The sequence below is a fragment of the Calonectris borealis genome, chromosome 3 (assembly GCF_964195595.1).
Source record: "Calonectris borealis chromosome 3, bCalBor7.hap1.2, whole genome shotgun sequence".
NCBI classification, from domain to species: Eukaryota; Metazoa; Chordata; class Aves; order Procellariiformes; family Procellariidae; genus Calonectris; species Calonectris borealis.
The window spans coordinates 115,066,482-115,079,119 of NC_134314.1; the positions used below are offsets into that span (position 1 = coordinate 115,066,482).

The 12,638-nt window shown below is 56.4% G+C and overlaps 1 protein-coding gene across 4 annotated transcripts in view; it reads left to right on the forward strand.

Annotated features, from left to right (window-relative positions):
- Nucleotides 1–10,446: 10,446 nt before the first annotated feature.
- PPP2R5D (protein phosphatase 2 regulatory subunit B'delta) overlaps nucleotides 10,447–12,638 on the forward strand; it is a 30,834-nt gene continuing 28,642 nt past the window's right edge. The window contains exons 1-2 of one of the 4 annotated variants that reach the window (XM_075147423.1): nucleotides 10,447–10,558; nucleotides 11,495–11,578. In XM_075147423.1, coding sequence (XP_075003524.1) covers nucleotides 10,532–10,558; nucleotides 11,495–11,578 — 111 coding nt within the window. In that variant the 5' untranslated portion in view covers nucleotides 10,447–10,531. Of the gene's footprint in view, nucleotides 10,559–10,909; nucleotides 10,943–11,494; nucleotides 11,579–12,638 lie in introns of those variants that run through there. The other 3 variants (XM_075147427.1, XM_075147426.1, XM_075147424.1) reach the window with 3 other exon arrangements.

The following is a 12,638-nucleotide window of genomic DNA, read 5'->3' on the forward strand; positions in this document are numbered from 1 at the left end:
CTGTGCTCCCCCCTCCCAGTGCAAGCATCACCCAGCAACAGCCAAAGCATCAATGGGCCATCAATGCTCCTTTCACACCGAACCCAAAACACAGCACACCCCCCAAGCTACTGGGGAGAAAGTTAACCCTGTCCCAGCTGGAACCAGGACAATATCCACCCCTTATTCTATACCATCTACATCATGCCCAGGTCTCACATTTTCCATACATTCCAATTAGTCACCACTACTTTTCCCTGCCTTTTGATATATACGCACACAGAGATATCATTCCCTTAGTCCATGGGCCATCCCTCTAAAACGTCCGTTGAGTTCATGTAGTCCATGACTTCGGGTTCCACCTGTCATAACAGTCTTGCAGGGCAGGAGAGATGGTGTGTAGTGTTGGGCTCTTGCATGCGGAGACCAGTTCTGGGCGCTCGTCTGGTTCTATCATCGTTGCACCTTGCTCAGTTTCATCGGCGTTCATCCTACATTAATCTGGGTGATTCTTACTGTAATACTGTTACTATGGCATATGGTAACCATAAAAGTGATGACATACAGTACTATGTAATAACTAACATCGTACAATTCAGTTCATTGGCTATTTTCACCCAAAATTAAATCCCCCTGAGGTACACACTGGACTTCCCCATCCTTTCTCATCACCCACCAAGTGCACCCAGGTCCCTGAGCAAAAGCAATCCCACGGATGGGTTTTCCCTTGCCAGAAGCAGGAGCAACCCAGACCGTCTTCCCCAGCATATTTCTCATATGCACGACAGGGACTTTATCCCCCTCTACAGTACGTAAGGGTTTGGATTGGGCAGGGCCAGCTCAAGTGACAGATCCTCTAGTGTTGACTAACCAGGTGGCCTTTGCTAAATGTGTGTCCCAATGCTTGAATGTCCCACCGCCCATTGCCCTCAGTGTTGTCTTTAACAGCCCGTTGTATCGTTCAATTTTTCCGGAGGCTGGTGCATGGTAGGGGATGTGATAGACCCACTCAATGCCGTGCTCTTTGGCCCAGGTGTCTATGAGGGCGTTTCGGAAGTGAGTCCCGTTGTCTGACTCAATTCTTTCTGGGGTGCCATGTCGCCATAGGACTTGCTTTTCAAGGCCCAGGATGGTGTTCCGGGCGGTGGCATGGGGCACAGGATATGTTTCCAGCCATCCGGTGGTTGCTTCCACCATGGTGAGCACATAGCGCTTGCCCTGTCGGGTTTGTGGGAGCGTGAGATAATCAATCTGCCAAGCCTCCCCATATTTATACTTCAACCATCGTCCTCCATACCAAAGAGGCTTTACTCGCTTGGCTTGCTTGATTGCAGCGCATGTTTCACATTCGTGGATAACCTGTGCAATAGTGTCCATGGTTAAGTCCACCCCTCGATCACGAGCCCATCTATATGTTGCATCTCTCCCTTGGTGGCCTGAAGTGTCATGGGCCCACCGAGCTATAAATAATTCACCTTTATGTTGCCAGTCCAGATCTACCTGAGCTACTTCGATCTTGGCAGCCTGATCCACCTGCTGGTTGTTTTGGTGCTCTTCACTGGCCCGACTCTTGGGTACGTGAGCATCTACGTGACGTACTTTTACAGTCAGGTTCTCTACCCGGGCAGCAATATCTTGCCACAACGCGGCAGCCCAGATGGGTTTACCTCTGCGCTGCCAGTTGTTCTGTTTCCACTGCTGCAACCATCCCCACAGGGCATTTGCCACCATCCATGAGTCAGTATAGAGATAAAGTACTGGCCATTTTTCTCGTTCGGCAATGCCCAAGGCCAGCTGGATGGCTTTCACCTCTGCAAACTGACTCGATTCACCTTCTCCTTCAGCAGTTTCTGCAACTTGGCGTATAGGACTCCATACAGCAGCTTTCCATCTCCGATGTTTTCCCACAAGGCGACAGGACTCATCAGTGAACAGGGCATATTGCTTCTCGTTTTCTGGTAGTTTGTTATATGGTGGGGCCTCTTCAGCACGCGTCACCTCCTCCTCTGGGGATATTCCAAAATCTTTGCCTTCTGGCCAGTTCGTGATCACCTCCAAGATTCCTGGGCGACTGGGGTTTCCTATTCGGGCCCGTTGTGTGATCAGCGCGACCCACTTACTCCACGTAGCATCAGTTGCATGATGTGTAGAGGGGACGCTCCCTTTGAACATCCAGCCCAGCACCGGCAGTCGGGGTGCCAGGAGGAGCTGTGCTTCAGTGCCAACCACTTCCGAAGCAGCTTGAACCCCTTCATATGCTGCCAATATCTCCTTCTCAGTTGGAGTGTAGCGGGCCTCGGATCCTCTCTATCCCCGACTCCAGAACCCTAAGGGTCGACCTGGAGTCTCCCCTGGTGCTTTCTGCCAGAGGCTCCAGGTAGGACCATTCTCCCCGGCTGCGGTGTAGAGCACATTCTTCACATCTTGTCCTGCCCGGACTGGCCCAAGGGCCACTGCATGAACTATCTCCTGTTTAATTTGCTCAAATGCTTGTCGTTGCTCAGGGCCCCATCTGAAGTCGTTCTTCTTCCTGGTCACTTGATAGAGAGGGCTTACGATCTGACTGTAATTTGGAATATGCATTCTCCAAAAACCCACAACGCCTAAGAAAGCTTGCGTTTCCTTTTTGTTAGTTGGTGGAGACATGGCTGTTATTTTATTGATCACATCTGTTGGGATCTGACGACGTCCATCTTGCCATTTTATTCCTAAAAACTGGATCTCCTGTGCAGGTCCCTTGACCTTACTTCGTTTTATTGCAAAGCCGGCCTTCAGAAGAATTTGGACTATTCTCTCCCCTTTCTTGAAAACTTCCTCTGCTGTGTTGCCCCACACGATGATGTCATCAATGTATTGCAGGTGTTCCGGAGCCTCACCCTGTTCCAGTGCGGTGTGGATCAGTCCATGGCAAATGGTAGGGCTGTGTTTCCACCCCTGGGGCAGTCGGTTCCAGGTGTACTGGACACCCCTCCAAGTGAAAGCAAACTGTGGCCTGCACTCTGCCGCCAAAGGGATAGAGAAGAAGGCATTAGCAATGTCAATGGTGGCGTACCACTTGGCTGCCTTTGACTCCAGTTCGTATTGAAGCTCCAGCATGTCCGGCACGGCAGCACTCAGTGGTGGCGTGACTTCGTTCAGGCCACGGTAGTCTACTGTTAGCCTCCACTCTCCATTGGACTTTCGCACTGGCCATATGGGACTGTTGAAGGGTGAGCGAGTCTTACTGATCACTCCTTGGCTCTCCAGTCGACGAATCAGCTCATGGATGGGGATCAAGGAGTCTTGGTTGGTGCGGTATTGCCGCCGGTGCACTGTTGTGGTAGCGATCGGCACCTGTTGTTCTTGGACCTTTAACAACCCCACAACAGAAGGATCCTCTGAGAGACCAGGCAAGGTGGACAGCTGTTTAATTTCCTCCGTCTCCAGGGCAGCTATACCAAAAGCCCACCGGTACCCTTTTGGGTCCTTGAAATACCCTCTCCTGAGATAGTCTATGCCAAGGATGCACGGAGCTTCTGGGCCAGTCACAATGGGGTGCTTCTGCCACTCATTCCCGGTTAGACTTACTTCCGCCTCCAACACAGTTAACTCTTGGGATCCCCCTGTCACTCCAGAAATACAAATGGGTTCTGCCCCTTTATAGCCTGATGGCATCAGGGTACACTGCGCACCGGTGTCTACGAGAGCCTTATATTCTTGTGGATCTGATGTGCCAGGCCATCGAATCCACACAGTCCAGTAAACCCGGTTGTCCCTTTCCTCCACCTGGCTGGAGGCAGGGCCCCTCTAGTCCTGGTCATCATATTCGCTATCTACTTCTTGTAAGTATGAGTCAGAAGTCCCTTTGTTAAGGTTGGAAGTGGAATCAGCCCTTCTACTCTGTCTGGGGAACTCACTGGAGACTGGAGCAGCAGTTTTCCTGGAAGAACCCCCTTTTGTGGTTGTTTTCCCTTGCAACTCATGTACCCGTGCCTGTAGGACTGAGGTAGGTTTTCCATCCCACTTCCTCATGTCCTCTCCGTGGTCACGCAGGTAAAACCACAGGGTGCCCCGGGGTGTGTACCCACGATGTCTCCTCTCTTGAGCAGAGGGACGCTTGCTCCTAATGGCTGAGACGCTGGCCCGTGCAGGTGGGGAGCAGGACATATCCTCTTTGAGTTGCTGGACCTCCTGAGACAGTTTCTCCACAGCAGAGACACAGGCCCGTAGGGAGGAAGAGAGACTTTCTTCATATTGCCGGAGTTGGCCAGCCAGTTCGTCCACTGTTTGTTCCTCTCCATCTCTCCAGGTCATTATTGCCAATGAGTTTGCATGTGACGCTGGTGCGCTCCGTACAAACTTCCGCCACATGGGTCAGGTGCATTTGACTTCATCTGGGTCTTTGGATAACTGCTCGTTGTTCAGGTCATCATAAATCACTTCCAGCATGGCTAATTCTCTCAGGTACTGGATACCTCTCTCCATGGTGGTCCACTTGCCTGGGTGGCATATAACATCTTCCTTGAAGGGATACCTTTCCTGCATGCCTGACAGGAGTCGCTTCCAGAGGCTGAGGACTTGTGCCCCTTGTCCAATTGCTTTGTCAATGCCCCCTTCCCTAGAAAGGGATCCCAGCTGCTTGGCTTCCCTACCCTCTAATTCCAGGCTACTGGCCCCGTTATCCCAGCATCGGAGCAGCCAGGTGACGATGTGCTCGCCTGGACGACGGCTGAAGTCTTTTCGCATATCTCGCAGCTCACCCAGAGATAGGGATCGGGTGGTCACCATCTCATTTACGGGTTCTGCCTCCTCCTCCTCCTGTTCTCGTGATGGCCCTGGTTCACCTTCATCCCTTACTAGACGAGCTGATTTTCTTGTGCATTTTCTTTTTTGTATAGGGGCGACTGATACCGGCAGGGGTTGGTTCCCTGTCGCAGGGGGCGGAGTAGCTGCCGTGCCTGCCCTGGGGGGTGAGGGAGCCGCTGTGCTTGCCATGGGGGGTGGGGTAGCCACAGGGCCTGTTGCTTTGTCATCAGCTGCAGAGACGTTTCCTTCCCCTTGGGGGTTCTGAGTGGTGTTAAACAGGGCTCGGTAGGCGTGGGCCAGGCCCCAGCACATTGTAGTAATTTGCGTCTCCCTGGAATGGCCAGGGTGACAGCATACTTCTTCCAAATATTCTACTAATTTTTCAGGGTTCTGCACTTGCTCAGGGGTAAAGTTCCAGAACACTGGGGGTGCCCATCGCCCTAGGCATTTGCCCATGCTATCCCACTCGCCCTGCCACTCATAACTATGCAGCCTTGGGGCAGATCTCTGGATGACATTCTTAAATTGCTTACTAACCTTGGATAAAACCGCAACAATATTCCCAAGGAGTACCAAGAGATGTATCTTAACTACCCAGGGATGTTCAAGGTACTGGCAAGTTATTTTAACAAAGGAGATGAAGGTAGCGAGGGTGCCATTCTCTATTTCCTCCATAAAAAATCTCTCGGAGGAAAAGGTATAATTGCTAATGGTCTCCATGAGGTGGTACCCGAAATGCAGAAACGGCTTCATTACGAATCCCAAATACCAAATAACCCCCAATGCCAGCGTTTTAGTAACAAATCTCCCAGGCAAAACATCATTAATCACGGCAGAGCACAACAGACTACAAAACCCAACTCCAATTTTTAACAGGTACAGTAAAAACAAGAGCATGGTGCAGAACCAACGAATATGTTACCAGATATAAATTCCTTAATATGCTCTAAATAATCTGTCGTTATCTCAACCCTTCGCGCCCCACGTTGGGCGCCAAAAAGGACTGTCGTGGTTTAACCCCAGCCAGCAAAAATAAACGCCACGCAGCCGCTCGATCACCCCCCCCCGGTGGGATGGGGGAGAGAATTGGGAGGGCACAAGTAGGAAAGCTCCCGGGTTGAGATAAAAACAGTTTAATGATTGAAATAAAACTAAGTAGAACAGTAATAATAACAGTGAGAACAACAACAATAACAGAATACACAAAGCAGGCAATGCACAACACAACCGCTCACCGACCGCCGACCGCGTGTCACGAACGGGGGCGAGCCCCCCCACACACCTGGTTTTTATACTGAGCATGATGTCACATGGTATAGAATACCCCATTGGCCAGCTGGGTCCACCACCCCGGCTGTGCTCCCCCCTCCCGGTGCAAGCATCACCCAGCAACAGCCAAAGCATCAATGGGCCATCAATGCTCCTTTCACACCGAACCCAAAACACAGCACACCCCCCAAGCTGCTGGGAAGAAAGTTAACCCTGTCCCAGCTGGAACCAGGACAGCATAGGACCTGCAGAAGGTCTGCATGTGGGCAGCCCCGCATGTGGGGAGGTCTTGAGGGACTCCCCACTGGCATCTGCAGGGCCACTGTCCTGGAGAAGCTGGAGATGGAGACCTTTACATTATCCTCGCTGTCCAGGAGGTTTTCCAGCTTCAAGTTCCTGCAGGGTAGAGGCATCACGTGCTGGGGGCAGGCACGGGCAGAAGGTAGCTGTGGGGAGGGGGAGGTCAGGGGTCAAGGAGGGAGCTGTGGGTAGATGAGGGGCCAGGGGCTCCTCTGGGAGGAGGAGGGCTTGGACTGGGAGCTGTGGGGCAGGTGACCATGTGGAGGGAGGGTAGGTAAGGGTGTGATGTGACAGGCGGCCGTGTGGAGGCAAAGAGAGGCTTCCAGGAGGCCCTTCATTGCCTGGGCTGGGCTGGAGGGAATGATCCTCCAGGCAGCGTGGCCGGGGCCCTGCAGAGCCCTCGCTGGCCTGGGGACCTCTGTCCCCAGCTACTAGAGGAGGGACCCCATGCCCCCTGGTGGACGATGGACCTGCTATGCAGGTAGGCCAGAGCAAGGAGCAGCTGGGAGAACCGGAGTCCTTCCTGGCCCTGGGAGCAGGGCCCCTGGCTCTGCACCCGCTCCAGGACGTTCCCCGAGGGAGCCAGCTCCATAAGGAGGTAGAAGTCCATCCTTGTCTCCATGCCTTGGTACAGCGTGATGAGGTGCGTGTGGCACAAGCCCTTCAAGACCTATGGGCAGCAGGGGCTTGACGTGGGATAGGTCTGCCCCCCTCTGGCCCCCCTTTGCTTTGCACTCGTGCACCTCCATTCCTTTTGCCCACCAATGTTCCCCTAACCCCTGGCGGCTCCCCACAAAGTGCCCACCACGGCTGCCATCCTCCTGGAGTTCTCACTGCCAATAGCTCCCTGTCCCTCTGAATCCCTGCCCATTGCCCCTTGGTGCCCCCAATGCCCCCCTACCCCACGGACTCCCCCAACCACTCCCTGCCCCTTCGACGCCTCCAACGCCTCTGCCCCGTTGAGCCTCCCAGTAGCACCGCTGCCCATGAAGCTCCCCAAAGGGTGCTCCCCTGCCCTCCTTAGCCCCTGATGCCCTAGGGACCCTCTGATGCTCCCTTTTGCCCCGCAGCATTTCCTGATGCTCAGGACCCACCCCCTCCCCGCTGCCCCCTGCCAATTCCCCCCTGCTCGCCCTGCCTGCATCTGATGGGGCAGGAGCTTCCTGAGGTCTTCCTCCAGCACCTTCCTTTTGGAGATGACCTTGATGGCCACCTTGTGCCACAGTGCGGGGGCTGCACCCTCATACACTTCCCAGTAGGCACCGTGAGCCAGCAGCGGCCCCAGCTGGAAGCTCATGTTACTCAGCACCAGGACGGTCTCGGGGGGTGCCTCCACCATGCCTGTGGGCAGCATAGCTTCAGGGGGGCGTCAAGCAAGGCTGGGGGGACTCCAGCTGGAATCAGGCGCCCCCAGACCTCTGTGCCCCTTCTGGCCCCCAGCACTCCCTACCCTCCTCTGTCCATTCCCACCACTCCTGCTCAGGGTTCAGCCCCGGCGCAGCTCATGCCAAGGCCCGGCAAGTGCCGGCACCAGCCACCCACCTGCTGATGACCCACCGATGACCCATTCAGGTGGGGTGACAGGAAGGGCAGCCAGGATGGCTGCTGGGCACAGTGGGCAGAAGCAGACAAGGTCCCTCCTCTCCTGCAGCTTTGCAGCAGTAGCTGGCCAGTTGTTTCTGAGAAAGCTCTTCTGAGCCTGCCAGAACCACGGATAGCCATGGCTGAGACCCAGCCTCCCATCTGGAAGGTCAAATATCTGAGCTGGCCTACAAGAGCCCTTGGAGCAGCACCAGCACCAGCAGCAGCAGCAGCAGCGCTGAGGTCCCCAACTTATGCTTCCCAGGCAGCAAGAGGGGACAACAGTTGAGCACTCTCGCTTGAGGGGGAACGACATACAAGCCCTCTCGCTGCCCGCCCTGGGCAGAGGACCCCACACCCTGGAGCCGTCACTGTCCCCGTCCTTGTCACGCACCTGCTGCCATGAAGATGGCAGCTGGGAGGTGGTCCCCAGCTCTGGGTGTGGGAGCAATGCTGCCAGCAGGGGGGACGCAGAGCTCACTTGTTGGGGTTTGCTGCAGGGGCTGGACCCTGAGATGTCCTGGGCTAAGAAGCCAGGCAGGTGGCAGCAAAAGGCTTTCTGGTGAAACCTCTTCCAGAGCTCTTTGGCAAGCTTGGAAGACTACAGTTTTGCTCTTTGCCACACTCGCTGCTCTGGGCAAGCACATCCTTCACGACCAAGACTAGGCTGGAAATTGAGACGGGCACGGGGCGGGTCTTGCTGCTCATGTGCTTGCACTGGGCTTGCAGGGCTCCTGCTGGAAAAGGCAGCTGCTGAGCAGCTGAGGCAGTGGGATGCAACTCCTTTGCTGGCAGGTTCAGGAAAATTAGGCCCAAACACCAGCTGCTTCGTCCTGGGCGGAATTCAGGGGCCAAACAGCAGCTTGGTGAAGCTGAGCTCCTCCAGGACCAGTCACCAGAAGAACTGCAAGGAAAGCCAATCCAGAACTCAATGTGACAACTTATGAGAGGGAACGGTGATAGCCACAAACTCTTCAAGCAAGTGGCTTTTACCTGCTCACACTGGCACATTGCCCTGCTCTCAAGCACCCAAGTGGTTTTGCCGGTGCTCTGGCCAGGGTCACTCGTGCATGACACAGGAGAGGGACAACAGCAACCAGGGCCTTGCTCTGCTCCTGGGGAACCTCTTGAGTGTCGGTGGCTGTCAAGCCAATGATGATGATGATAAGCACACTGACAATAAGCTGTTGGACTGGTCTTTTATGATAGTCTCAGGGAAATTTTTCCCCATGTGCCATGCCAGGTTTGTTCACCTGATGACTTTGAAAAGATTGTGCTCCTGCTGAAGCACTGCTGACACAGCCCAGTGCCCTCCTTCGCTCCCCACTGATGCGCCACGTCCCGTCTGAGAGCACATCCTGTGCGGAGCGGCTGTGTAGGGCCAAGGACCCAGTACAGGTTTCCCAGTAATAAGCCCACAAGTGCACACCACAACGCAGGCTGTAGGCAAAAGCTTCACCTGCTCGGAGTGATCCTTACCGCTGGCTTGGCTAAAGTGAATAGATGCTCTTGCACCTCTTGCAACAGGCCAGCAGCCACCATCCTAAGCACGCTGACAATAAGCTTTTGGACTGACCTTAGATCCTCTAGGCATCACAAGCCCTAACGGGGTGGCCCTTTGCCAGCAGGTCCTGCTCAGTTCAGGTCCATGAACTTGAGGGCAGCTTGCTGCCTGCTGGTTCTTTTTCCCCATGTTGAACTTCAACTTGAAGGCAACATCTGCAGGCTGTTGGAAGCTGTCCTCCTACTGCGAGAATGCAGGGCCATCTGCCAATGAGTTGTCCGAGTCGCCCAATGCGAGCAGGGAAGTGTCCTGGGACCCATGTCCCAGGAACAGCCTTCACCACTATCAGCAGGGGCACTGCTCTGGCTGTGCTGGGCCTTGTGGTGCTTACACACACACATTTCCATCCACTCTTGGATCCATCCATCCACCAGCTTGCACTGACCCCGTTATTTCCATCAACAGCCTCCCCAAAGCCGTGCCTCGGAGCACCAACAAACACCTGCCCTGCAGAGGTGGGGCGCAGCCCCTGGAGCCGGCTCAGGCTGTTGGGGCTCTTCCTCCCCAAGCGATGGGCGGAGAGCTGCGCCGGACGCGGCAGAAGAAAAAGGACCCCCGCCACTTCTACTCCCGCCCTCCGGGAGGCATGTGCACGCAGCAGGGACCCGGGAGCCCCGGGCAACTGCTCGGCGCCTCCCCGCCGTAGCCGGGCGCCTGCCAACGCCGCGGATCCCGGGGAGATCTGCCCCCTAGAGCCGCTTCCTTGTGGGGGACCCCCAGGCACCGGCACCTCCGACCCGCCCGCGCCGAGCTGGGGCTGGGGCTGGGGCTGGGCCCCGCTACAGACCGGTGAGGCTGGCGCTGCTAGCGCCGCTGCCCCGGAAGAGCCGCTCGCCCGCAGCCCCGCCCCGCCCTCCGGAGGCGTGCCCGGCGCCGGTGCGCGGTTTCGCCAATGAGAAAAATCTGCTGCCTTGCGTCAGCGCCGCGCGGCGGCGGCGGAGGCTGTTGCTAGGCAGGCCGGCGCAGCTGGCCCAATGGGAGCAGGGCGCTGCGGCCGGGCCCGGGCGCAGGCGGCGGCGGCGGGCGCGGAGCGGCTGGGGCCCAGCGCTCACCATGCCCTACAAGCTGAAGAAGGAGAAGGTGCGGCGGGCGGCAGCGGCGCCGGGGTGCCCCCGCGCGGCCCAGGCGCGGCCCGGTGACCGGCCGCCCACACCGACCGTCCTCCCCGCCGCGGCCTTCCCTCGGCGCGGCCCTCGGGCGGGGGCGCGCGCGGAGCTGCGGCCGGCAGGGGGCGGGGGCGCGCGCCCGGGGCGGGCGGGGCAGGTGGTGCAGGAGGGCGGCGGGGGCGCGCGCCGGGCGGGGGGCGGGGGGAGAGGCGGCCGTCGGTGCCGGTGCCCCCGCGCGAGCCCGTCGGGGGAGCGGGGGCTGCGTCCCGCCGCGTCCCGCGCGTTCGGGAGGCGGCAGGAGGTCGCGGGGGCTGCGGGGCACGGCCGCCCTTCCCCCGCGATGCCCCCAGTGGGGGAGGTACGGCTCCACCCGTGTCCCGGCCCCGCTGCCGGCGGCCGGCGGTGGCTGCCGGTGCCCCGCTGCCCGCTCTGCCCGCGGCCCGGCGCTGCCCGCAGGCGGGGTGGGGGCCTGGATCCGCCTCTGCCGCCGCCCGGTGCGGGCGGGCCGAGCCGTGCCCCGTGCCCGCCAGCGCTGTGGGTGCCGGGGCTGTGGAGCTCCGGCGGGCAGCGGCGGGGCCGTGCCCCGGGGAAGGGCTGGCCCAGGCTGGGTGGGCGCGGGGCCTTGTCACCCGGAGGTACCCGGCCAGGGTCAGCCTGCGGTGACCAGAACGGGACGTGTCAGCACCGCTCCTGCTTGGGCCTCTGCCCCTGCGCGGGCATCTGCTGCCGGGGGAGTCGTTCAGGGTGCCCTTCTCAGGGGAAAAGGGCTGGGAGTTACCGCCCGAAGCAGGGCTTACTGCAGGGGTGGAGGTGGGGTGGGTCTGTGGTAGTGCACAGCTGAACTCTGCAAAGAGATGCTAAAATTCTGCAGAAGGTGACATTTTCTCTGAACATGTTTTCATCGTTTCAGGAGTCTCCGAAGTCTACCAAAAGCACCACAAAACCTGGCAGCAGCAGTAGCGGGAAGGATGGTGGGGCAGAGAATTCGGAAGAGGTAAGGCTCTCACCTTGGATATAGCAGTGTGCATGTGCAACTCATCTTTGAGGAGGAATGACATCTTTCATTCTAGCTACTTCAAGCTGCTCTCCCAGATAACATATGTCACTGGGATCTTAAGGAATCAGAGAAGACTAAAGTTAAGATGAAGTTAGTTCCCCTTGAAAGTTGGCCCGAAGGGAACAATGACTATGGAAGAGACAGGATGAGTCTCATACCCCGCAGCCCTGCGAAAAGAGATTTGGCACGAAGCTGTCGGCGAGTGCTGCTCGCAGAGGTGAGCAGAGCATGGTAAAGTTGGCTGCAGAGGGGGAAGAGCCACAGTTATCAAGAAGGAGGAAGCCTGATAGACGGGAGCGGCTTCCTTGCTCCTGTCAGAGCAAAGCGTAATAAACTGTTGTCACCTTGTGTGAGAGTGAGAGAGATAGCAATAGAAAAGGAATGTGTTCTTCTGAGGCATTTTCTGGGGGACTGAGATTAGAAAGTAATGGATAGGACACTTGAAACAACAGAGGTAAGCTGCTAGAGATTAAATGGTTCTCCTCTGGTATAACAGCCTTGTTGCTGAACACATTACTCACAAGAAGGCACAGTCTGTATTCCCAGCTGTGCGGAGTCTCTTCCACTCTCAATTTTGATTGTTGCCAAGCTAGATGTGTTAGAATGGCCTCAGCAGAATGTGATATTATGATAAGCTGTGCTTAGAATTATCAAAAAGTTGGGTGAACTGGAACTTTTCTGGTAGACTTGAGTTTGTCCAGCACTCAAACAGTGTGGTTGTGGATTTTGAGACTTGGCTCAGAGGAGCGTTGCACATGTGTCCAAGGAAGCATGCATATGTGTGTGGTTTATTTTTTTTTAATACTGCAATTTGGCAAACAAGCTGTGCCACTTCTATGTTTGTAGAAGCCCGTGTGCTCAAGTCTTGTCTGGAACACGTTGCACTTGTAGTTTGGGGGATTGGGGATAGGAGACAGGTAAGGCTAATGAAGACTAGGAAGAAATTTGTAGTTCAATGGGATGGTCATAGTCAAAAGAAGGTTATTTTAGAGTCGTC